General features: G+C 45.8%; 2 protein-coding genes and 1 long non-coding RNA gene across 3 annotated transcripts; all 3 read left to right on the forward strand.

Annotated features, from left to right (window-relative positions):
• Positions 1 to 2,360: 2,360 nt before the first annotated feature.
• LOC122461929 lies at positions 2,361 to 23,060 on the forward strand. Its single transcript, XR_006284192.1, has 4 exons — positions 2,361 to 2,515; positions 13,734 to 13,737; positions 20,478 to 20,491; positions 23,050 to 23,060. It is a non-coding gene; the product is annotated as an uncharacterized LOC122461929 (long non-coding RNA).
• LOC102940639 (olfactory receptor 51G2) lies at positions 3,720 to 4,655 on the forward strand. Its single transcript, XM_007053899.2, has one exon. It carries the CDS (start codon positions 3,720 to 3,722, stop codon positions 4,653 to 4,655), a length of 936 nt encoding a protein of 311 aa, XP_007053961.2.
• Positions 18,044 to 18,979, forward strand: LOC114021082 (olfactory receptor 51G2-like). Its single transcript, XM_027829020.2, has one exon. It carries the CDS (start codon positions 18,044 to 18,046, stop codon positions 18,977 to 18,979), a length of 936 nt encoding a protein of 311 aa, XP_027684821.2.
• Positions 23,061 to 26,783: the final 3,723 nt, after the last annotated feature.

Raw genomic sequence — 26,783 nt, forward strand, 5'->3', positions numbered from 1 at the left:
TCCCTGGGCAATTTATTCCAGCACTTAACCACCCTAACGGAGAGGAAGTTTATATCCTACTGGAACGATCCAAGGAAATTTCCAAGTATGCAGCCTTGTAGACTCTCCCTTTTCGAGCTTGCACCCTGGGTGTGTAATGCAGGAAAGGGGGCTGTCGGGGAGAAATCTGATCCTCTATTAGGTATTAGTATTAATATTATTACTATTATTTATTTCAGGAAGATCACAGCTGTGACAGCATCATCATTACCGCTCAACTGCCCCGAGGGACTAATCAGAACAATAGGAACAGTGATGAGAAGCCCAGTTTCCAGGAATAGAGCCTGCAGCAGGGCTGGAACTACAGTCCAGTTGCATAGTATCACTGTGAATCCCCTGTGATTTGGCCTCCTGCACTTTGCCATTGGCCGTGATGCGGGTTAAAGCTGGTGCACACTGAGCCAAGCAGCTGAGGTTCCCTGATGGCCAAGCGGCCCCCAAAGGAATATGCAGGCACGCTTCATAAAGACAGCTGCCTCCCTATCTGAACAGATACTGCCTGCTGCCCGTGCTACCTCTCTGATGACTCCTTGTTTTTTAAGGTGAAGACCTCTGGTGTCAGCGGCTCCCCTTCTAGCAGGAACTGGGTGCGTTGACAGGTTTCACTGTCTTTAAAATGCAAAGTGAAGGGGAAAGGCTGAAAGCTGTTTCAATTTGCAGATGTTCTGTGCAGCAGCAAAGGACTCAGCTGGGCTATCGGGGTGGCTCAGGGAAAGGCTGGTGGACTGGTAGCATGGGGAGCTTGGGAACCCCCCACTACACCTGCCCATGCTCCTCAGGGGGTTATTGAAGCTACACACAAATCTGACATTCAAAGCGAGCCTGGAGTTTTAAAAAACTGCAATATCCCAAATGAGGCTTTCTCAGTGGGTCCCGTTTCTGGAGGTGCAGTGTGCTCTGGGCCCGATCCTGCCAGGGACTGAGCAACAGGAGACCCCAGGGAATGTCAGGAAATAGTTCAAAAATTGCCACAGGTTTATTTGCTTTTGGAAATTTAATCAGCAAATACATTTTCAAAGGTTTTATTATTTGGATTGATTATGAACGCAGGTATTCAGAGCTGTGTTGCTCTGTGGTAACATGTCAGATAGGGCATATTTCTGTTTCCTGAATGACTGAGGGCTCCAGCATTTCTCCTCTGTAGATAACACTAAGAGTTACAGGGCTACCTGCATCTCTGGTCTATGAGTGATAGATGTCAGGTAAAGTAGCTACTTTCACGTGTGAAATGAAGTTCCATTTCCATGAATACTCATGCATTTGTCTTTGAAATTTGTGTCCTCCAGACCCTCATCGTGGCTGAATAACAGGTGCTGGGGTTACTATGTACAAGAGAGGTTTCAGAGTAGCAGCCGTGTTACTCTGTATCCGCAAAAAGAACAGGAGTATTTGTGTCACCTTAGAGACTAACAAATATATTAGAGCATAAGCATTCGTGGACTATAGCTATGGCCCACTTCATCGGATGCATAGAAGAATATATATATATATATATAAATACAGAGAAGGTGGAAGTTGCCATAAAAACTGTAAGAGGCTAATTAATTAAGATGAGTAATTATCAGCAGGAGAAAAAAAAAAACTTTTGTAGTGATAATCAAGATGGCCCATTTGGACAGTTGACAAGAAGGTGTGAGGATACTTATCATAGGGAAATAGATTCAATTTGTGAAATGAGCCAGCCACTCCCAATCTCTATTCAAACTCAAATTAATGGTATCTAGTTTGCATATTAATTCAGGCTCAAGAGTTTCTCGTTGGAGTCTGTTTTTGAAGCTTTTCTGTTGCAAAATTGCCACTCTTAAATCTTTTACGAGGTGGCCAGAGAGGCTGAAGTGTTCTCCTACCAATTTCTTAAATGTTATGATTCCTGATGTCAGATTTGTGTCCATTTATTCTTTTGCGTTGGCCAATGTTCATGCAGAGGGGCATTGCTGGCACATGATGGCATATATCACATGGGTAGATGTGCAGATGAACGAGCCCCTGATGGAATGGCTAATGTGATTAGGTCATATGATGGTGTCACTTGAATAAATATGTGGACAGAGTTGGCCTCAGGCTTTGTTGCAAGGATAGGTTCCTGGGTTAGTGTTTTCATTGTGTGGTGTGTGGTTGCTGGAGAGTATTTGCTTCAGGTTCAGGGGCTGTCTGTAAGCGAGGACTGGTCTGTCTCCCAAGATCTGTGAGAGTGAGGGATCATTTTTCAGGATAGGTTGTAAATCTTTGATAATGCGCTGGAGAGGTTTTAGTTGAGGGCTGAAGGTGATGGCTAGTGGCGTTTCTTTGTTGGGCCTGTCCTGTTGTAGGTGACTTCTGGGTACTTTTCTGACTCTGTCAATCTGTTTTTTCACATCAGCAGGTGGGTATTGTAGTTTTAAGAATGCTTGATAGAGATCCTGTAGGTGTTTGTCTCTGTCTGAGGGATTGGAGCAAATGTGGTTGTATCTTAGCGCTTGGTTGTAGACAACGGATCGTTGGGCCTGGTTCTGCTTGAATTTACACTTGTAAATCTGGAGTGATGCAATTGAAGTCATAATTACTGAATTAAGAAATTGTCCCTGAGAATGTATCCCTCTACTGCAAAGAGACAGTGGCATAATATATAATCTGAGGAGTGGAGGAAATTATATATATATATATATATATATATTAGGCAAGAAAACCATGGGTGGTGGTGAACCCCCAACTGGAGCAGGCAAGCCCCCAGCCCTGCCCCTTCCACCCAAGGCCCCACCACTTCCACAACCCCCCCATGGAGCCAAGCCAGCCCCCATCCATAGCAACAGGCCATGCCCCAGACTAGTGCCTCCAGCCCCAGAGCACCCCAAGCTCCCCAGCCTCCTCCCTCCCAGTGTGTGGCGCAGCCCCAGCCTTTCCGGCCCTGGAGCTTGGGGACCAGGCAGCCATGCGGACCCAGCCGCCAACCCCAGCACCAGACCAAGAGCAGCCTGCCTTCCCTTGCCTTCCTTACATTCTGCCCATGAAGGAAACACATTAACAAATAGCTTCAATGCAGGACAGATAAATACAATGACCATTTTCACTATGCACCTGCCATGTGTTTACACACATGTCATGGTACAATGGGCCACACTCCAAAGTGGAGGACCAGAAAGGGTGTCAGCAGAAAGGTCACAACTGTAAAATTGCAAAGTGCACAATTAGACTGCGGAACTCCCAACCACAGGATAGCAACGGGCCCAAGAGCTTAACAGGTTTCAGACAGGGACTGGATGTTTATATGGGTAAACAGAAAATCCAATTACAGTAGTGAGGACTTAACAAAAAAGCTCTTAGAAGGGCTCTAAACCTGCCTAATTTGTACTACAATATATGTCTAATTAGTGGGTCTTGGGGAGAAACTTTCCTTGGGAGCAGGTTATCTCACAGCTGCCTATTTCAGGGCTTCTTTCACCTTCTTCTGAACCATCTGGTATTGGGCATTGGATACGAGCCTAGATGGACTAAAGGTCTGATCTAGTCTGGCAATGCCTACGTTCCTATCGATGGTGTAAATCCAAGACCATGCTTTAGCTTATCTTCCTTGAGCTCCTGGGAGTCTCTAGACTTGCACTGAGATCAGAACCATGTCTCATTAAATATCATCTACTCTCATGCGTTTTTTTTTGCCTTTCAGGAAGGATATTTCAAAACTCCTTGGACCTCTCCAGTACTTTATGTCACCTGTCAATGACACCGAATTCAGCTCTGCAGTGTTCCTTCTCACTGGGATACCTGGGCAGGAAGACGTCCATCTCTGGATCTCTATCCCCTTCTGCTTAGTGTATGTTATTTCAATTGTAGGAAATTCAGTCATTCTGTTCATTATAAAAACAGATCCGAGCCTCCATGAGCCCATGTACATTTTCCTTTCCATGTTGGCCATCACAGACCTTGCGTTATCCATATCCACCATGCCTACAACATTGCGTGTATTCTTGCTTAACTCTAGGGAGATCAGTCGGGATGCTTGTTTTGCCCAGCTGTTCTTCATTCACTCACTTTCTTTCATTGAATCATCAGTACTCCTTCTGATGGCCTTGGATCGATTTGTTGCTATCTGTTACCCACTGAGATATGCTTCTATCTTAACCCTTTCGAGAATTGGAAAGATGGGACTGGTGTTTGTGCTAAGAGGAGTGGCTGTTATATTCCCACTCCCCTTTCTCCTTAAACAGTTCCGATACTGTCGAGCCAATGTCCTCTCTCATTGCTACTGTCTGCACCAAGAGGTCATGAAGATGGCTTGTTCGGACATCACAGTCAACTACATCTATGGCTTCTTTCTTACAGTCTCCATGGTGGGGTTGGATTCACTGTTCATCTTCCTCTCATATGTGATGATCCTTAAAACAGTGCTGAAAGTCGCATCCCGCACGGAGTGCCTTAGGGCCCTGAACACATGTGTCTCCCATCTCTGTGCTGTCCTACTCTTCTACACACCAGAGATTGGTTTGGCTGTGATACACAGATTTGAGGAGGGCTCTCCTCCATTTCTCAAGGTTCTCCTGGGCTACATCTCTCTATTTGTCCCACCACTTATGAACCCAATTGTGTACAGTGTGAAAAGCAAACAGCTTCGTGCGAGGATAATCAGGGTGTTTGTCAAGTGAAGGGTCAGTTCATCACTTGGCTCCAGGGCCAGTGACATGGGAGATGAAAAACACGGGTCACGACCACCTGTTCTATTCAGGACCTTAAATCCGAGATGACATGATCTACTGAACTCCTCTCTGTAAAGGGAGGTTCAGATTGGGTAAAAGGCCTGGAAGAATGGGAGAGGGGCTGGTGAGGGAGGCTAGCACACTGGGGGAAGGAGACCAAGGCAGGTAGCAGCTTTTACAATCTGTCTGTGTTCATGGAGAGCCAGTGGACCAGTGTGATATTTGCTCATAAAGAGCCGTATCCGTGCCTGCTCCAACCTCAGAATTCCTCTTGATAGAGTCAATAAAGAGAAGGGATGTGGATGTTGTTTCCCACTGTACCTGACCTGTCACTGTTCCGTCTCTGGTTAAACATGCATGAGCCATGGAAAAAGCTGAGAAATGTTCTGCAGTTCCAACCTCGCCTTTCCTGAGTGCTCTGGGTACCGCGTGATCCAACAGCTGAGTTCAGGGGCTATTCAACTGACACAGTCACCCCCCTTTCCCTCTGCCCTCAGCCAGGTGCATGTGTCAGAGACATGGTTAAAGCAGGAGCCCCAGGAGCAGTCATTTAGGCAGCTCCTCTCCCATTGATGACTGTGCACTGCGCACCTGATGAATCCACCCCCATCTGTCTGTAATGCCACTGAGGCAGAGCAGTGCTGCATGTGTTATTAGGAAATGGGGAAACTTTTGTGAATGAGGGAGCCTAAACAGGAAGGCTGGGTTCCACCTGAGCCAAAATGGAACCAGATTGCTAGCGCTTAACATTAAGAAGGTCGTAGAGCCATTTATAAACTAAGGGATGGGGGACGGCTGACAGGTGCAGAGGAGAACATAGTTTGGACAGCGACATCCGTTAGGGAGGATAGATTAATGGAGATTCTCTATTTCCTAGTAAGGAGGAGAGGATGGAAGATAATAAAATACAGGTAGGATCTGTTGAGAAAAAATCCAATTTAAAAAAAGTCCCGTTCAATTACATCATGTAATGCAGAAAGCTAAATAATAAGATGAGTGAACTAGGGTGCCTCGTATTAAATGAGGATATTGATCTAATAGCCATCACAGAAACTTGGTGGAATGAGGATAATCAATGTGACAGAGTAATACCAGGGTACAAAATATGTTGAAAGAACAGAATAGGTAATGCTGGTTAGGGAGTTGCACTATATGTGAAAGAAAGTGGACCATCAAATGAAGTAAAAATCCTCAATGAAGCAAACTGTACCATAGAATCTCTATGGGTGGAAATTCCATGCTCCTTTGCCCCTCTGCCATGTACATTGGTCGAACTGGACAGTCTCTACGTAAAAGAATAAATGGACACAAATCAGATGTCAAGAATTATAACATTCAAAAACCAGTCAGAGAACACTTCAATCTCTCCGGTCACGCGATTACAGACATGAAAGTTGCAATTCTTCAACAAAAAAACTTCAAATCCAGACTCCAGCGAGAAACTGTTGAATTGGAATTCATTTGCAAATTGGATACAATTAACTTAGGCTTGAATAGAGACTGGGAGTGGCTAAGTCATTATGCAAGGTAACCTATTTCCCCTTGTTTTTTCCTGGAAATGGCCCACCTTGATTATCATACGCATTGTAAGGAGAGTGATCACTTTAGATAAGCTATTGCCAGCAGGAGAGTGGGGTGGGGGGAGGTATTTTTTCATGCTTTGTATGTATAAAAGATATTCTAAACTTTCCACAGTATGCATCCGATGAAGTGAGCTGTAGCTCACGAGAGCTTATGCTCAAATAAATTGGTTATTCTCTAAGGTGCCACAAGTACTCCTTTTCTTTTTGTCTGAAGACAGGATACTGGGTTAGATGGACCTTTGGTCTGACCAAGCGTGGCCTCCGTAGAGGTGGATAATAGCCCTGCCCTGCCTCACAGAGGTGGTGAGAGGATAAATACATTCAAAAAGTTATGTGTGAATATGGATCTGACACACAAGAGACCTTGCAAGAGACTCAGGCCCAGATTCCCTCCCTGGCCCCTCTGTTTGTTCTGCCCTAGCAATGCAAAGGGGTGGAAATGTACTCAACTCCAGAACAGAAGCACGGCTGGCTCCTATCCCAGCCCAGCCCATTCACTGTAGGGTGACCACCTTCTCCAAAGGAAAAAGTGGGACACATGCAGAAGCCCCAGCCCCTCTGTGACCTCCAACTATGCCCCTCTTCTTCTCATTTGAGGACCCTCTCTCTGCCCCGTCCCTTCCCCCAACACCCCATTTCTGACACTCCTCTTTACCTGAGGCATCTGGCTGGGAGAAAACTGTCTTAGCACAAAGATCAGCTTCACCATTTGGCCCTGTAACATGGCCATAGCTCAGAGCTATGGTGACTGGGCCCAGGCTCACAGAGGTTTCAGCAAAGGCTGCTTCCGCAAGAAAGGGGCAAACAGAGGGGAAGATGCTCTCAAGGACACTGGGAAACTAGGCTGGGTACCAGGAGCTCCTTGGCATCCCAAAAGAACGTAAGTTGGGCCAGTTCTGTTCCTGTATCTCCAGAGCAAACCTGTCTAACTTAACAGGCAGCTCTCATATGTCTACATTCATCTGTCTCATGTATCACTGCACGTTATTTTTTAACCACTTTTCCTAATGCTTTTTTCTGCTTCTTAATAAACCTATTTGTTTTAGGGTGGCTGGGGTGACTGTATCGCGCTGGTCACAAGCACCCGAAGGGAAGAAACTGAGGAGTGCAGTCAGACCTGCATGGTGAGAAGCATTTAGCTTAGAAGGGGTATTGTTCCCAGTTCAAAGAGTGGAACAACATGAGATTCCCCCAAAGAAGGGAGGGGAAAGGGACCATATATCTTTGTTTTACTGTGACAATACCAGTTCTTCTTGGTGAGCGTCTATCCTTGAGTGCCTTTCAATATTCAGAATAGCAGCTTGTTCAGCTTGCAGCCAAGATAAAGATCCACTCAAGACAGTGATTCATAGAGTCAAAAAATTAAAGACCAGAAGGAGCGAATAGATTATCTCGCCCAGAGCTTCTCAGACGGGAAGGGGCAGGACCCCCTTGGGTGGTGCAGAATGTCTTCATAGCAATGGATGTAACAAGCTTTAGAGGAAAAGTCTTTCCTGTCTACATCAGGTGAGATGCTGATTTTTAAAATAGGCTCCAGAGCTGACACTGGCAACACAGGCCCAACTTCGGTACCAAGCAAATTGATTGAAACTCATAAAGAACAGAACTATCAGACACATAGATGAACATGATTTGTTGGGGTAGACTCAACACAGCTTTTCAAAGGGAAATCCTGCCTCACTAATCTATTATAATTCTTTCAGGGGGGAACAAACATGTGGTCAAAGGTGATCCATGGCATATAGTGTACCTGGATTTCAGAAAGCCTTTGACAAGTTCCCTCCCCAAAGGCGCTTTAGAAAAGTAAGCGCTCATGGGGTAAGAAGGAAGGTTCTCTCCTGGATCAGTAACTGGTTAAAAGATAGGAAACAAAAGGTAGGAATAAATGGTCAGTTTTCAGAATGGAGAGCGGTAAATAGTGGTGTCGCCCAGGGATCTGTACTGGGCCCAGTCCTATTTAAAATATTCATAAATGATCTGGAAAAAGGGGTAAACAGTGAGGTGGCAAAATTGGCAGATGATACAAAACTGCTCAAGATATTTAAGTCTCAGGCAGACAGTGAAGAGCTACTAAAGGATCTCACAACACTGGGTGACTGGGCAACAAAATGGCAGTTGAAATTTAATGTTGCTAAATGCAAAGTAATACACATTGGAAAACATAATCCCAACTACACATCTACAATGATGGGGTCGAAATTAGCTGTTACCACTCAAGAAAGAGATCTTGGAGTCATTGTGGATAGTTCTCTGAAATCATCCAGTCAACAAGCAGCGGCAGTCAAAAAAGCAAACAGAATGTTGGGAATCATCAAGAAAGGGATAGATAACAAGACAGAAAATATCATGTTGCCTCTATATAAATCCATGATATGCTCACACCTTGAATACTGCGTGCAGATGTGGTCGTCCCATCTCAAAAAACATGTATTGGAATTGGAAAAGGTTCAGAAAAGGGCAAGAAAAATGATTAGGGGTATAGAACGGCTTCCGTATGAGGAGAGATTAATAAGAGTGGGACTTTTCAGCTTGGAAAAGAGGCAACAAAGGGGGGGATATGATAGAGGTCTATAAAATCATGAGTGGTGTGGAGAAAGTAAATAAGGAAAAGTTATTTACTTGTTCCCATGATATAAGAACTAGGGGCCACCAAATGAAATTAATAGGTAGGAGGTTTAAAACAAACACAAGAAAGAATTTTTTCATTGAATGCACTGTCAACCTCTTGACCTCCTTGCAAGAGGGTGTTGTGAAGGCCAATATAACAGGGTTCAAAAGGAAGCTAGATAGATTCATGAAAGTTAGGTCCATCAATGGTTATTAACCGGGATGGGCAGGGATGATGTCCCGAGCCTTAGTTTGCCAGAAGCTGGGATTGGGTGACAGGGCATGGATCACTTGATGATAACCTGCCTTTTCATTCCCTTTGGGGCACCTGCCATTGGCCACTGTCAGAGGACAGGATACCGGGCTTGATGGACTTTTGGTCTGACTCAGTATGGCCGTTCTTATGTTCTTCAACTCATGCTGCGAAAACTGGTAGATGCCAGTTATGTGAATTGAAAAAAAATCTCCCCTTTACTGGAGGAATCGAGGGGGGAAGGATGTAAAACATATATTCCAGGCGAAATTCACTCTTTGCCAGTCAGTAATGAAATTGCGTATGGATCATGGGAAAACAGAATCAAATGTCAAAGCTCAATAAGAAGTGACGCAATATTCAAATACAATCTAAAGCATAAGAATAAGGAAAAACATAAAGCCAGTATCCGAATTAAGGTTTTGGATAACGTCAAAGTTATTCATACATATTTTAAAGTAGAGGTAAAGGCAATGACAGCCGGGGAGGGGGGGAACCACGATTCATAGAACTCGGTGGAAAGTCCAGAATTACAGAAAGGCCCTCCTAGTCATCTCACTCCCACCCCTATGCCAGGGGTATTAATCAACCAAGTACAATTCATGCATAAACTTGTTTTATGCTTTTTATTTACCAGCATGTTTTGAGTAACATGTCTGGGGAAAATCTCAGCTCTGTGTTCAAAGGCTGTTGCATATCTTTCCCGGTGTATAGACACCTGTGCAGTGCAAGAGAGTATAGTTCGGGGTTAATACTCCAGCAAGGGCGCAAGGCAGGGGAGCTGAGAAATTGGCTGTTGTCTTCTGCCTGTGTACGATCGGCTTAGGTAAAGCACTCAGGCATCTTAGTTGGGTGTGTGGCACCACCTACTGTCGTGTTGGGTGATAACAGGGCCTGGAGAGGCTGTCTGTGTCACCAGCAAAGCAGAGTCGGATTGGCCAACTCAGCTTCCTGGGTTCATCAGTAATCTCCATTGAGTCCTGGGAGATTACAAATGAACCCAGGAAACTGAGTAGCACATTCTGCCTCCTCAGCCACACTGGAACCTACATGGCACATAAAAATAAACAAAAATCTCCCTGTGCACACCCCACAACTGGCATCCGGAGGCCACAGCTGCACCAGGGGAGGCTTAGCCTGTCCTGGCATTTTATATCCACCACCTCTGGTTCCCAATATTCAGCTAGCTTTTCTTTTGACTGCCTCTGCACATTGAGCAGACATTTTCAGAGAAGTACCCACAATGACTCTGTCATAAATGTAAAGGGAAGGGTAAACCCCTTTAAAATCCCTCCTGGCCAGAGGAAAAATCCTCTCACCTGTAAAGGGTTAAGAAGCTAAAGGTGACCTCGCTGGCACCTGACCAAAATAACCAATGAGGAGACAAGATACTTTCAAAAACTGGGAGGAGGGAGAAAAACAAAGGGTCTGGGTCTGTCTGTGTGATGCTTTTGCCGGGGACAGAACAGGAATGCAGTCTTAGAACTTAGTAAGTAATCTAGCTAGGTATGTGTTAGATTATGATTTCTTGAAATGGCTGAGAAAATAGCTGTGCTGAATAGAATGACTATTCCTGTCTGTGTGTCTTTTTTGTATGTTAAGGTTTTGCCTAGAGGGATTCTCTATGTTTTGAATCTAATTACCCTGTAAGGTATTCAGCATCCTGATTTTACAGAGGTGATTCTTTTTTACTTCTGTTAAAAGTCTTCTTGTAAGGAAACTGAATGCTTTTTCATTGTTCTAAGATCCAAGGGTTTGGCTCTGTGGTTACCTATGCAAATTGGTGAGGATTTTTACCAAACCTTCCCCAGGAAGTGGGGTGCAATAGTTGGGAGGATTTGGGGGAGAAAGACGTTTCCAAACTACATTTTTTTCAGGAACCCAGATAAAGTTTGGTGGTGGCAGTGGAAGTCCAAAGGGAAAGGGTAAAATAGTTTGTACCTTGGGGAAGTTTCAACCTAAGCTGGTAAAAGTAAGCTTTGGAGGTTTTCATGCAGGTCCCCACATCTGTACCCTAGAATTCAGAGTGGGGAAGGAACCTTGACAGACTCCAAGATCTCTTTCTTGAGTGGCAACAACTAATTTGGAACCATCATTTTGTATGCATTACTTTGTATTTGTCAAGCAAAAAAAATTGTTCCCCAGTCACCAAGTTTTCTGAGATCCCTTTGTAACTTATCATAGACTACTTTGGAGTTAAGTATATTGAATAATTGTGTCCTGTCTGCAAATTTTGCCACCTCATTTTTTACCCCTTTTCCCAGATCATTTATGAATATGTGGAACCGCACTGGTCCCAGTACAGATCCCTGTGGGAACATGAACAAACCATGTTCGTCCATGTGTCTGATAATTCTGTTCTTTACCATAGTTTCAACCAGTTTGCTTTGTACTGAAGCAAGGATTACAGGCCTTGTAAGTGACAGGATCACCACCGGAGCCTTTTTTTAAAAATCAGCATCACATTAGCTATGTGCCAGTCCTCTGGTCCAGAGGCTGATTTAAGTGATAGGTTACATGCCACAGTTAATTGTTCTGCAACTTGATATTTGAGTTCCTGCAGAACTCTTGGGTGAATATCATCTGGTCCTAGTGACTTTTACTGCTTAATTTATCAGTTAGTTGTAAAAACTCTGTGATGGGTTGTCCCCCCTGGGGTGCAATCTGGGAGCGGATGGAACTATTGAGCCCCCTTATCCAGTCAGCTGGGCTGGCCTCTCTGACACTGCTCTGTTGGCTTCTCCAGGCAACGCTGTTATCAACGCGAGAGCAGGTGATGCCACACACCCAACTAAGCTACCTGAGTGTTTTATTCCTAAGCCACTCAAGGACAAACAGGAGACAACAACCAATTTCCCAGCTCCCCAGCCTTGCACCCTTGGTGGAGTATAAACCCAGATTCATACCATCTTGCACCGCACATAGATCTGCACAATGCAAGCTCATTAATATAGGTCACCATCCACTCAATGTGGAATAGATAGGCGATGACCTTTGTTTACAGAACTGAGCTTATGGATCCCCAAGAGAAATTGGAGACTTTCCATCTGCCTCTCCCTCACAACATAATGAAGGTTGCACTGATGGAGTCTATGACTACGCTCTGGGTATAGAAAGTTCAAAACCTCCTGACCAGTCTAGGGCTGGGGTACTGTGCCCATCCGCTACTCTAAGCAGCCTTCCCATCACTGTACAGCCCCTTCCACCCTGTGCAACGCTCCTTCAGCAGATCCTAGGGGCAGTGGCTACTGTGATAGGACCAGGTCACACATTTCTGATGAACCTGTGCTATCCGGGAGCTGGAGAGGGTCCTAGAGCAGTTGTGGAGGCCCAGAGATTGTGGGGAGGTGGTCTAGCTACCAGTGGTCACTGAAATGTGTGTATAACTTTGGGTCCCCCTGGATCCTGGGGCCTCCTCTTATGCCTCAGGGAGAATTGCAGGACTGGAAGGGACCTCAAGAGGTCATCAAGTCCAGACTCCTGTGCTCATGGAAGATCTAAGTATTCTCGAGACCATTCCTGACAGGTGTTTCTCTATCCTGCTCTTAAAAATTACAATGATGGAGATTCACCACCTCCCTGGGCAATTTATTCCAGCACTTAACCACCCTAACAGAGAGGAAGTTTATATCCTACTGGAACGATCCAAGGAAATTCCAAGTATGCAGCCTTGTGGAATCTCCCTTTTCCAGCTTGCACCCTGGGTGTGTAATGCAGGAAAGGGGGCTGTCGGGGAGAAATCTGATCCTCTATTAGGTATTAGTATTAATATTATTACTATTATTTATTTCAGGAAGATCACAGCTGTGACAGCATCATCATTACCGCTCAACTGCCCCGAGGGACTAATCAGAACAATAGGAATAGTGATGAGAAGCCCAGTTTCCAGGAATAGAGCCTGCAGCAGGGCTGGCACTGCAGTCCAGTTGCATAGTATCACTGCGAATCCCCTGTGATTTGGCCTCCTGCACTTTACCATTGGCCGTGATCGGGGGTTACAGCTGGTGCACACTGAGCCAAGCAGCTGAGGTTCCCTGATGGCCAAGTGGCCCCCAAAGGAATATGCAGGCACGCTTCATAAAGACAGCTGCCTCCCTTTCTGAACAGATACTGCCTGCTGCCCGTGCTACCTCTCTGATGACTCCTTGTCCTTTAGGGTGAAGACCTCTGGTGTGAGCGGCTCCCCTTCTAGTAGGAATTGGGTACGTTGGCAGGTTTCACTACTTTACAAATGCAAAGTGGAGGGGAAAGGCTGCAAGCTGTTTACATGTGTCGATGTTCTGTGCAGTGTCAGAGGATACAGCTAGGCTGTTGGGTTGGCTCAGTGAAAGGCTGGTAGAACTGGGGAACTTGGGAACTCCTCTGCTACACCTGCCCAAGCTCCTCAAGGGGCTATTGAAGCTATACACAAATCTGACATTCAAAGAGAACTTGAAGTGTTAAAGAACCGCAATATCCCCAATGAGACTTTATCAGTGGGTCCCATTTCTGGAGGTACGGTGTGCTCTGGGCCCGATCCTGCCAGGGGCTGAGTGACTGGAGAACCTATGAAATATCAGTCAATAGTTCAAAAAATTGCCACAGGTTTGTTTGCTCCTGGAAATTGAATCAGCAAATACATTTGCAAAGGTTTTATTATTTGGATTGATTATGAACGCAGGTATTCAGAACTGTGTTGCTCTGTGGTAACAGGGGAGATAAGGCATATTTCTGTTATCTGAATGGCTGAGGGCTCTAGCATCTCTGCTCTGTAGATACAACGAAAAGTTTCAGGGCTACCTGCATCTCACCCCCATCTCTGGTCTCCGAGTGCCAGATGTCAGGGCAAGTAGCCTTCCCTCTCATGGGGTAGAATCTCGCCATCCTCCCACCCTCACACTGCGTCCTATGGTTCTTCCCTTTGGGAGTCTGTGACCCGTGGTGAGATGAGGGACCAACCAGCCTTCTTAACCCAAACTACTCTTTAATCTGAGCAGCAGGAAGAAAGCGTAACATGGGAGAATCAGAGGGCTTTCAAACAGCAGTTTGTACACGTCACTGACCTCCAAACCCTCCTACTCTAATGGGGACCCAGGCAGGCCGAGGCCTTCAGATATCCCCAGAGGTGTCTGTGCCTGTCAGTCTGCAGTGCTTCTCACAGCAGCTGTCCCACCTCTGGCCAGACTCACAGCGCTGGCCAAAACAAGCTGTGTGATGTGGCTGGAACCCAGAAATAGGCTCTTCCCAGCTTGTAGCTCCAGTTCTATCTCTCGACCTCCCTGAAGTGCTGACTGAGAAATGGCTTTTCTTGAGCTGTTGCTTCCCTTCCTGCTTGTTTTCCAGCAGCCTGCTATGAAACTAGGAAGAGCCACAATGGTTTCAGCCAATGGAGCCATAACATAAACATCCCAATCGTTAACCCAATATAGCTCTACAGCAAACATCCCCAGAACTGGGTTAAACATGTTCATACATTATGGCAGCTCAGCATGCCATGTCTGACAGCATGCCATTCCTGGGTGCTACGTATTTTATGAAAACAGGGGGGTTATATGTTCTTCCCATGACCTGATTTCCCTCCTGTACATCCGCCCAAGAGGGGGTTTCTGGAGGGTCTGGGATAAAGAAGGTGCACTTCCACAAGGAACCAGTATGCCTTGCTGAAGTATAGCAGAATAGCAGCTTGTTCAGGTTGCAGCCTTAGGTGTGAGAGGGTATTGCTTGGTAGGTGGAGGGAGTGGGAATAGAATATCATAGAATATCAGGGTTGGAAGGGACCTCAGGAGGTCATCTCGTCCCACCCCCTGCTCAAAGCAGGACCAATCCCCAACTAAATCATCCCAGCCAGGGCTTTGTCAAGCCTGACCTTAAAAAAAGGGAGTTGACTGGTAACTTGGATGGGTGGGCAAAGATGAGCAGGCATTGCACTGCAAGAAAGCTTATTTTTTGCCCAAACCCAGGGGAACCTGGGACATAACACCTGGGAAAAGGGTTCGAGGTATCCCAAGGGAAAGCCTCAGATTTGGCAGTGCAAGAGAAGAAAGAAATGTATTATCATGGAGAGGAATGGTATGAGTACACATAGGTTTATTCGGAACTGTACTTTGAGCGAGGTTAAGAATTGCTGCAAGGTCGCAGAGGACGTCCATGCCCTGTGCATTTGGAGCTCTTTAAAGAAAAGACTGAGTCCAGAAGAATAGATTAGATTTTATAGGAAGAGGATAGCTTTAATAAGCTGTGAGTTGCGCACCTCCTCCCCGGAATAGTAATATCCTGTTAAGTAGTGGAGAGGGGGAGGTCAGTAACGGAAACAGAGGCATGTGCATGGCTGGCCCCTTAGCCATGCCTGTAAGTGTGGCCTCGAGGGATTTATCTTTGCATTAGCAGTACTTACAGGCAAAAGCGTGTGTGTGTGTGTGTGTGTGTGTGTGTGTGTGATGGATCCGACCGCGTCATGGAATTTAAAAGCCGGGCCATTTTTTTTTGCTTAGGTGTGAGTAAGGCTTGGCAGCTGGTTGAGATACCGGTTGGGGCCGGTTGCCCAGGGCTACTTGGCTTGAGCATTCAGCTGCCCAATGTCCTGTGTCCCCACATACAAAACACTGTGAGACAGGGGGAAGGGTGGGGACAGGACCAGGACCAGATTGAAAGGGCAGGGAGGGCAGATTGAAAGGGCAGGGAAAACTGCAGGCTGCATGGCTTCAATTGGCCATGATTTTGTCCCTGACTAGGTTTTTGGGCCCTGCGCCTGCAATTTTTTGGGGTATGCCCAAGTCACCCACAATTATAGCAGTCTAAATTACTTTTTGCTGTTACCACAGAAATGCGAGTAGCCTTGCTCCTTATTTCTTTAGCTTGTTTGGCTTTGAATTCAGAGGCCCACATACAGATGGATTTATAATCAGAGCCTGGGTTCACTTTTAATTTAAGGGCTGTTTGCAGGTGAGAGTTAAAGCCTTTCTTTAAGATTTTTAGAAAGACCTGATTCATTTTCTTTGGGTCTGCAATGCCTGCATTGCTGGGATACATTTCCTTTTTATACTTTGACAATATTGAGCCGCAGGCTCATTCTTGTCTTGTATACAGCCCACGATCGGTCCCCAATTATTGTCTTTGTTCCCCAAGGTTTCCTGGAAGGCTTCCTTAAACTCAGTGCAGGCACGGGTCATATCATTTTTAGATTTAAATGTAACAGAGGCCCAAATGCCGTTTCGGTGTTCTTTTGTAAGGATTTTGGCCCATGCTAGATCAGGGCATTTAGCTTTTGTTCAGATATAAAGATTCCTGGGATGTAACATATACGTGGCTTACTTTTTTCCAGAATATTAAATTTGGGGGTTTGGGCTTTAGATTAGGGAGATTTTTTAGTAAGTCCCTCATTTCCTTTGTGCTGAGAGGAGTATACTTATCAGTATTATGAGCCACTCTGCTTTCCCCTGTCCCGGACCACCGATTATCTTGATTTTCCCCCCTTGTGTGCCAGGTTCCAATTTTGAATTTGTTTTTTTAACGTGTTTCCAATTATTTTATTTTGGTTGTTATTAGTATCGCTCCTTGAGTCAGGGTCAGTAAAAATACCCTTCTCTTTACTGCCGCACACATTCTGGTGCTCAGTACCTGGCAATGCAGCCGTCCCCTTCAGCGATCCCTGCACCCCAAAAAACCTGGCAGTGCAGCCTTCGCCTCCAGCGATCCCTGCACCCAGAAAACTTGGCCACACACACACGCTCATTCAGTCCTCTTGTCTGTGTATCCTATATGTGGTTCCTATTCAAAAAAAGATGTGTGAAGGGGTGTCCCAAACCAAGGCGTGCACTAGAGGTCGTAAGTAAAAGGATACTCATCTCTATTCCTGGATGTGAGAAAGTCTCTGAGGATTCCCGATCACACCCTGCTCGCTGTGCCAAAACTGTTTAGCAAAAAGATTCTTTTCCCCAAGAATCAGGCAAGCACAGACAATACTGAAGGGGGTTTATTCAGGGTACCAGGAAGACTGACAAACAGCTTCGAAAATATGGTGCCATTGTGGCCAGTTCTATACATTTTCTTATTAATGTATTTACATGTATTTACACATATGAAAACAAACATTATTACAAATCAAAATAAAACCCTAAACAAAAATAAAAATGAAAACAATACGTACATATAAAGGTTATCCTATCTGCATCAAACATTTATAACTACCTTGCGGGGGAAGGAGGCAGGGTGGGGGTAAAAATAAGTGCTTACAAATATCGGGTGGGCTGTAAAGGGAGGGTTTGTTCTCTTCTTAAAGCTAAATTAGTGGGCAACCATTAACCATATAAGCTTATCAATTGTTTACAATTGTCAGTGAACTTGCTACTGAATGCTACTGTAGCATTCCTGCTTGTTCTGCTGTTTCTATCTTAGCTGTTAGCTAAATTTTCACTTTTGCCTAACAATATCAATGGGCTCGAGAGCTTAACAGGTGTGAAACAGGGACTGGATGTTTATATGGGTAAACAGAAAATCCAATTACAGTAGTGAGGACTTAACAAGAAAACTCTTAGAAGGGCTCTAAGCCTGCCTAATTTATACTACAATATAAGTCTAATTAGTGGGTCTTGCGGAGAAACTCTCCTTGGGAGCAGGTTATCTCACAGCTGCTTATTTCAGGGCTTCTTTCACCTTCTTCTGAACCATGTGGTACTGGGCACTGGATATGAGCCTAGATGGACTACAGGTCTGATCTAGTCTGGCAATGCCTATGTTCCTATCGATGGTGTAAATCCAAGACCATGCTTTAGCTTATCTTCCTTGAGCTCCTGGGAGTCTCTAGACTTGCACTGAGATCAGAACCATGTCTCATTAAATATCATCTACTCTCATGGGTTTTTTTTTTTTCTTTCAGGAAGTGTATTTCAAAACTCCTTGGGCCTCTCCAGGATATTATGTCACTTGTCAATGACACCGAATTCAGCTCTGCTCTGCTCCTTCTCACTGGGATACCTGGGCAGGAAGACTTCCATCTCTGGATCTCTATCCCCTTCTGCTTAGTGTATGTTATTTCAATTGTAGGAAATTCAGTCATTCTGTTTATTATAAAAACAGATCCAAGCCTCCATGAGCCCATGTACATTTTCCTTTCCATGTTGGCCATCACAGACCTTGCCTTATCCATATCCACCATGCCTACAACCCTGGGTATATTCTTGTTTAACTCTAGGGAGATCAGTCTGGATGCTTGTTTTGCCCAGCTGTTCTTCATTCACTCACTTTCAATCATTGAATCATCGGTACTCCTGTTGATGGCCTTTGATCGATTTGTTGCTATCTGTAACCCACTGAGATATGCTTCTATCTTAAACCTGCCAAGAATTGGAAAAATGGGACTGGTGTTTGTGCTAAGAGGAGTGACCTTAATCTTCCCACTCCCCTTTCTCCTTAAACAGTTCCGATACTGTCGAGCCAATATCTTCTCCCATTGTTACTGCCTGCACCAAGAGGTCATGAAGATGGCTTGTTCAGACATCACAGTTAATTACGTCTATGGCTTCTTTCTTAACATCTCTGTGGTGGGGTTAGATTCACTGTTCATCTTCCTCTCGTATGTGATGATCCTCAAAACAGTGCTGAAAGTCGCGTCCCGCACGGAGTGCCTTAGGGCCCTGAACACTTGTGTCTCCCACCTCTGTGCTGTCCTGCTATTCTACACACCACGGATTGGCTTGTCTGTGATACACAGATTTGAGGAGGGCTCTCCTCCATTACTCAAGGTTCTCCTGGGCTACATCTCTCTTTTTGTCCCACCACTTATGAACCCAATTGTGTACAGTGTGAAAAGTAAACAGCTTTGTGCGAGGATAATCAGGGTGTTTGTCAAGTGAAGGGTCAGTTCATCACTTGGCTCCAGGGCCACTGGAGATGAAAAACACGGGCCACGACCACCTATTCTCTTCAGGACCTTACATCCGAGATGACATGATCTACTGAACTCCACTCTGTAAAACGAGGTTCAGATTGGGTATAAGGCCTGGAAGAATGGGAGAGGAGCTGGAGAGAGAGGCTAGCACACTGGGGGAAGGAGACCAAGGCAGGTAGCAGCTTTTACAATCTGTCTGTGTTCATGGAGAGCCAGTGGACCAGTGTGATGTTTGCTCATAAAGAGCCGTATCCGTGCCTGCTCCAACCTCAGAATTCCTCTTGATAGAGTCAATAAAGAGAAGGGATGTGGATGTTGTTTCCCACTGTACCTGACCTGTCACTGTTCCGTCTCTGGTTAAACATGCATGAGCCATGGAAAAAGCTGAGAAATGTTCTGCAGTTCCAATCCTCGCCTTTCCTGAGTGCTCTGGGTACCGCGTGATCCAACAGCTGAGTTCAGGGGCTATTCAAGTGACACAGTCACCCCCCTTTCCCTCTGCCCTCAGCCAGGTGCATGTGTCTGAGTCGTGTCAGAGACATGGTTAAAGCAGGAGCCCCAGGAGCAGTCATTTAGGCAGCTCCTCTCCCACTGATGACTGTGCACTGTGCACCTGATGAATCCACCCCCATCTGTCTGTAATGCAAAATATATTGAAAGAACAGAATAGGTAATGCTGGTGAGGGAGTTGCACTATATGTGAAAGAAAGTGGACCATCAAATGAAGGAAAAATCCTCAATGAAGCACACTGTACCATAGAATCTCTATGGCTGGAAATTCCATGCTCTAATGATAAGAATACAGCGGTAGGGATATATTACCGACCTCCTACCCAGGATGGTGATAGTGACTGTGAAATGCTCAGGGTGATTAGAGAGGCTATTAAAATTTTAAAAAATCATTAATAATAATAATAATAATAATGGGGGATTTCAACAGTCCCCATACTGACTGGGTACGTCACTTCAGGACGGGATGCCGAGATAAAGTTGTTGACACCTTAACTGACTGCTTCTTGGAGCAGCTAGTCCTCGAACCCACAAGATGTTGTGAAGGCCAAGTCTATAACAAAGGTTCAAAAAAGAACTAGATAAATTCACGGAGGACAGGCCCCTCAAAGGCTATTAGCCAGGATGGGCAGGTGTGGCTTTTCAATGACGAGATGGGACACAGCTTTTAGCAAGCAAGCGGCTGGTCTGCTAACGGGCTGCCGCCTGTCAGCTTTCCACCTTCCCTTTTATTATCTCTCCCCCCTGCGCATTACATACTTCAACCGCAAAAGGACACAACAAAGGAAATAATATGACTTTGATTAATATTCTTATTTACTAGCCTCTATCTACTACTGTCCTTGCTCTCAGGCCTTGAGCCCATTCCAAGGAAGCTTCCCACGGTTCATGTCCTCTAAGCGACTTCCCATGGTCCATGAGCAGTGTGTGCACTGCTTCCACACAACACTCAGGGTGTGCCCTGAATGTTTCCAGGTGTGTGAACTAAACATGAACCCTTCAGGCAGGGATGGTGTTCGTAGCCTTTGTTTGCCAGAAGCTTGGAATGGGTAACAGGGGTGGAACACCCGATGTTTGCCTGTTCTGTTCATTCCTTCTGGGGCACCTGGCACTGGCCACTGTCTGAAGACAGGATACTGGGTTAGATGGACCTTTGGTCTGACCCAGTGTGGCCTCCGTAGAGGTGGATAATAGCCCTGCCCTGCCTCACAGAGGTGAGGAGAGGATAAATACATTCAAAAAGTTATGTGTGAATGAAGGTCTGACACACAAGAGACCTTGCAAGAGACTCAGGCCCAGATTCCCTCCCTGGCCCCTCTGTTTGTGCTTCCCTAGCAATGCAAAGGGGTGGAAATGGTACTCAGCTCCCGCACAGAAGCACGGCTGGCTCCTATCCCAGCCCAGCCCATTCACTGTAGGGTGACCACAGTGAAAAAGCGGCACACATGCAGAAGCCCCACCCCCTCTGTGACCCCCAACTATGCCCCTCTTCTTCCCATTTGAGGCCCCTCTCTCTGCCCCGTCCCTTCCCCCAACACCCCACTCCTGCCACTCCTCTTTAGAATCATAGAATCATAGAATATCAGGGTTGGAAGGGACCTCAGGAGGTCATCTAGTCCAACCCCCTGCTCAAAGCTGGACCAATCCCCAATCAAATCATCCAAAACTTCCAAGGAAGGAGATTCTACCACCTCCCTAGGTAACCCATTCCAATGTTTCACCACCCTCCTAGTGAAAAAGATTTTCCTAATATCCAACCTAAACCTCCCCCACTGCAACTTGAGACCATTACTCCTTGTCCTGTCCTCTTCTACCACTGAGAATAGTCTAGAACCATCCTCTCTGGAACCACCTCTCAGGTAGTTGAAAGCAGCTATCAAATCCCCCCTCATTCTTCTCTTCTGCAGACTAAACAATCCCAGTTCCCTCAGCCTCTCCTCATAAGTCATGTGTTCCAGACCCCTAATCATTTTTGTTGCCCTTCACTGGACTCTCTCCAATTTATCCACGTCCTTCTTGTAGTGTGGGGCCCAAAACTGGACACAGTACTCCAGATGAGGCCTCACCAATGTCGAATAGAGGGGAATGATGACATCCCTCGATCTGCTCGCTATGCCCCTACTTATACATCCCAAAATGCCATTGGCCTTCTTGGCAACAAGGGCACACTGCTGACTCATATCCAGCTTCTCGTCCACTGTAACCCCTAGGTCCTTTTCCGCAGAACTGCTGCCTAGCCATTCGGTCCCCAGTCTGTAGCTGTGCATTGGGTTCTTCCGTCCTAAGTGCAGGACCCTGCACTTATCCTTATTGAACCTCATCAGGTTTCTTTTGGCCCAATCCTCCAATTTTTCTAGGTCCCTCTGTATCCTATCCCTGCCCTCCAGCGTATCTACCACTCCTCCCAGTTTAGTATCATCCGCAAATTTGCTGAGAGTGCAATCCACACCATCCTCCAGATCATTTATGAAGATATTGAACAAAACCGGCCCCAGGACCGACCCTTGGGGCACTCCACTTGACACCGTCTGCCAACTAGACACGGAGCCATTGATCACTACCCATTGAGCCCGACAATCTAGCCAACTTTCTACCCACCTTATAGTGCATTCATCCAGCCCATACTTCCTTAACTTGCTGACAAGAATACTGTGGGAGACCGTGTCAAAAGCTTTGCTAAAGTCAAGAAACAATACATCCATTGCTTTCCCTTCATCCACAGAACCAGTAATCTCATCATAGAAGGCGATTAGATTAGTCAGGCATGACCTACCCTTGGTGAATCCATGCTGACTGTTCTTGATCACTTTCCTCTCGTGTAAGTGCTTCAGGATTGATTCCTTGAGGACCTGCTCCATGATTTTTCCAGGGACTGAGGTGAGGCTAACTGGCCTGTAGTTCCCAGGATCCTCCTTCTTCCCTTTTTTTAAAGATTGGCACTACATTAGCCTTTTTCCAGTCATCTGGGACTTCCCCCGTTCGCCACGAGTTTTCAAAAATAATGGCCAATGGCTCTGCAATCACATTCGCCAGTTCCTTTAGCACTCTCGGATGCAACTCGTCCGGCCCCATGGACTTGTGCACGTCCAGCTTTTCTAAATAGTCCCTAACCACCTCTTTCTCCACAGACGGCTGGCCATCTACTCTGCATGTTGTGATGTCCAGCGCAGCAGTCTGGGAGCTGTCCTTGTTAGTGAAGACAGAGGCAAAAAAAGCATTGAGCACTTTAGCTTTTTCCACATCCTCTGTCACTAGGTTGCCTCCCTCATTCAGTAAGGGGCCCACACTTTCCTTGGCTTTCTTCTTGTTGCCAACATACCTGAAGAAACCCTTCTTGTTACTTGTTTACCTGAGACTCCACCTTCTCTTCAGGAGAGAAGCCAGAGCTGGGCCATGGAAAGGGCTGCTCAGGGACCCAGAGCCACTGTGAGGAGCCCCAGACCCTCCACCTGTCCTTGGCATTAGGCTGAAGGGTCCAAAAGATCCCCCAGCCTGCATCCACAGCTGCCAGTATGCACCGCCTAGGGAAGGTGGAGAGTCTGGCCTCCCTATAGTAGTCTGTGCTCTTGGGGCACCTCTTACCATGACCTAGCTCCTGCCTAGCCAGCGGGAGGAGGCTTGGTGGAAGTGGAGGAGTAGGAGGAAGGGCCTGGTGCAAAAAGACGAGGCAGGAGGTGGGGCCTCACAGCAGTAGCGAGAGGATAAATACATTCATGGATGCTCAGATACTCTGAGAGCGTAAAATCAGGGCAGTGTCAGGGTTCCACAGACCAACACCTCTGACCTTTGTCTGTAAAAGGCTTCTTACCACAGCCTCCTGTGACAGCTGGCCTCTGGGAAGCTGCATGAATCCACCCCTGGGTGTCTGTGGCAGACGTGGGGGTGCTCAGGGGTAACAGTGCGGGATAGGCTGTGGATTTATGAGGGAGAGTTGGAGCATCACGGGATGGCTGGGAGGTTCAGCAAAGTTACCAGACTTGTGTCTGAGTTGAGATTTGGAGTGTCATGAGGTCTAACTGTCAAACAATGGGTCAACAGACACGGGGGGCCTCATCTTAGACATCTGGCTGGGAGAAAGCTGTCTGAGCACAAAAATCAGCTTCACCATTTGGCCCTGTAACATGGCCATGGCTCAGAGCTATGGTGACTGAGCCCAGGCTCACAGAAGTTTCAGCAAAGGCTGCTTCTGCAAGAAAGGGGCAAACAGAGGGGAAGATGCTCTCAGGGATACTGGGAAACTAGGCTGGGTACCAGGAGCTCCTTGGCATCCCAAAAGAACGTAAGTTGGGCCAGTTCTGTTCCTGCATCTCCAGGGCAAACCTGTCTAACTTAGCTTGCAGTGATACATGAGACAGATGAGTGTAGACATATGAGAGCTGCCTGATATTTTTAAAGCACTTTTCCTAATGCTTTTTTCTGCTTCTTAATAAACCTATTTGTTTTAGGGTGGCTGGGGTGACTGTATCGCGCTGGTCACAAGCACCCGAAGGGAAGAAACTGGGGAGTGCAGTCAGACCTGCATGGTGAGAAGCATTTAGCATGGAAGGGGTATTGTTCCCAGTTCAAAGAGTGGAACAACATGAGATTCCCCCAAAGAAGGGAGGGGAAAGGGACCATATATCTTTGTTTTACTGTGACAATACCAGTTCTTCTTGGTGAGCGTCTATCCTTGAGTGCCTTTCAATATTCAGAATAGCAGCTTGTTCAGCTTGCAGCCAAGATAAAGATCCACTCAAGACAATGATTCATAGAGTCAAAAAATTAAAGGCCAGAAGGAGTGAATAAATTATCTCCTCCAGAGTTTCTCAAACGGGAAGGGGCAGATGATACAAAACTACTCAAGATAGTTAAGTCTCAGGCAGACAGTGAAGAGCTACGAAAGGATCTCACAACACTGAGTGACTGGGCAACAAAATGGCAGATGAATTTTAATGTTGCTAAATGCAAAGTAATACACATTGGAAAACATAATCCCAACTACACATCTACAATGATGGGGTCGAAATTAGCTGTTACCACTCAAGAAAGAGATCTTGGAGTCATTGTGGATAGTTCTCTGAAATCATCCAGTCAACAAGCAGCGGCAGTCAAAAAAGCAAACAGAATGTTGGGAATCATCAAGAAAGGGATAGATAACAAGACAGAAAATATCATGTTGCCTCTATATAAATCCATGATATGCTCACATCTTGAATACTGCGTGCAGATGTGGTCGTCCTATCTCAAAAAAGATGTACTGGAATTGGAAAAGGTTCAGAAAAGGGCAAGAAAAATGATTAGGGGTATAGAACGGCTTCCGTATGAGGAGAGATTAATAAGAGTGGGACTTTTCAGCTTGGAAAAGAGGCAACAAAGGGGGGGATATGATAGAGGTCTATAAAATCATGAGTGGTGTGGAGAAAGTAAATAAGGAAAAGTTATTTACTTGTTCCCATGATATAAGAACTAGGGGCCACCAAATGAAATTAATAGGTAGGAGGTTTAAAACAAACACAAGAAAGAATTTTTTCATTGAATGCACTGTCAACCTCTGGACCTCCTTGCAAGAGGGTGTTGTGAAGGCCAATACTATAACAGGGTTCAAAAGGAAGCTAGATAGATTCATGAAAGTTAGGTCCATCAATGGTTATTAACCGGGATGGGCAGGGATGATGTCCCAAGCCTTAGTTTGCCAGAAGCTGGGATTGGGTGACAGGGCATGGATCACTTGATGATAACCTGCCTTTTCATTCCCTTTGGGGCACCTGCCATTGGCCACTGTCAGAGGACAGGATACTGGGCTTGATGGACGTTTGGTCTGACTCAGTATGGCCGTTCTTATGTTCTTCAACTCATGCTGCGAAAACTGGTAGATGTCAGTTATGTGAATTGAAAAAAAATCTCCCCTTTACTGGAGGAATCGAGGGGGGAAGGATGTAAAACATATATTCCAGGCAAAATTCACTCTTTGCCAGTCAGTAACGAAATTGCGTATGGATCATGGGAAAACAGAATCAAATGTCAAAGCTCAATAAGAAGTGACGCAATATTCAAATACAATCTAAAGCATAAGAATAAGGAAAAAATATAAAGCCAGTATCCGAATTAAGGTTTTGGATAACGTCAAAGTTATTCATACATATTTTAAAGTAGAGGTAAAGGCAATGACAGCGGGGGAAGGAGGGAACCATGATTCATAGAACTCCGTGGAATGTCCAGAATTACAGAAAGGCCCTCCTAGTCATCTCACTCCCACACCTATGCCAGGGGTATTAATCAACCAAGTACAATTCATGCATAAACTTGTTTTATGCTTTTTATTTACCAGCATGTTTTGAGTAACATGTCTGGGGAAAATCTCAGCTCTGTGTTCAAAGGCTGTTGCATATCTTTCCCGGTGTATAGACACCTGTGCAGTGCAAGAGAGTATAGTTCGGGGTTAATACTCCAGCAAGGGCGCAAGGCAGGGGAGCTGAGAAATTGGCTGTTGTCTTCTGCCTGTGTACGATCAGCTTCGATAAAGCACTCAGGCATCTTAGTTGGGTGTGTGGCACCACCTACTGTTGTGTTGGGTGATAACAGGGCCTGGAGAGGCTGTCTGTGTCACCAGCAAAGCAGAGTCGGATTGGCCAACTCAGCTTCCTGGGTTCATCAGTAATCTCCATTGAGTCCTGGGAGATTACAAATGAACCCAGGAAACTGAGTAGCACATTCTGCCTCCTCAGCCACACTGGAACCTACATGGCACATAAAAATAAACAAAAATTTCCCTGTGCACACCCCACAACTGGCATCCGGAGGCCACAGCTGGACCAGGGGAGGCTTAGCCTGTCCTGGCATTTTATATCCACCACCTCTGGTTCCCAATATTCAGCTAGCTTTTCTTTTGACTGCCTCTGCACATTGAGCAGATGTTTTCAGAGAAGTACCCACAATGACTCTGTCATAAATATAAAGGGAAGGGTAAACCCCTTTAAAATCCCTCCTGGCCAGAGGAAAAATCCTCTCACCTGCAAAGGGTTAAGAAGCTAAAGGTAACCTCACTGGCACCTGACCAAAATGACCAATGAGGAGACCAGATACTTTCAAAAACTGGGAGGAGGGAGAAAAACAAAGGGTCTGGGTCTGTCTGTGTGATGCTTTTGCCGGGGACAGAACAGGAATGCAGTCTTAGAACTTAGTAAGTAATCTAGCTAGGTATGTGTTAGATTACGATTTCTTTAAATGGCTGAGAAAATAGCTGTGCTGAATAGAATGTCTATTCCTGTCTGTGTGTCTTT

Source organism: Chelonia mydas, chromosome 1 (assembly GCF_015237465.2).
Source record: "Chelonia mydas isolate rCheMyd1 chromosome 1, rCheMyd1.pri.v2, whole genome shotgun sequence".
NCBI classification, from domain to species: Eukaryota; Metazoa; Chordata; order Testudines; family Cheloniidae; genus Chelonia; species Chelonia mydas.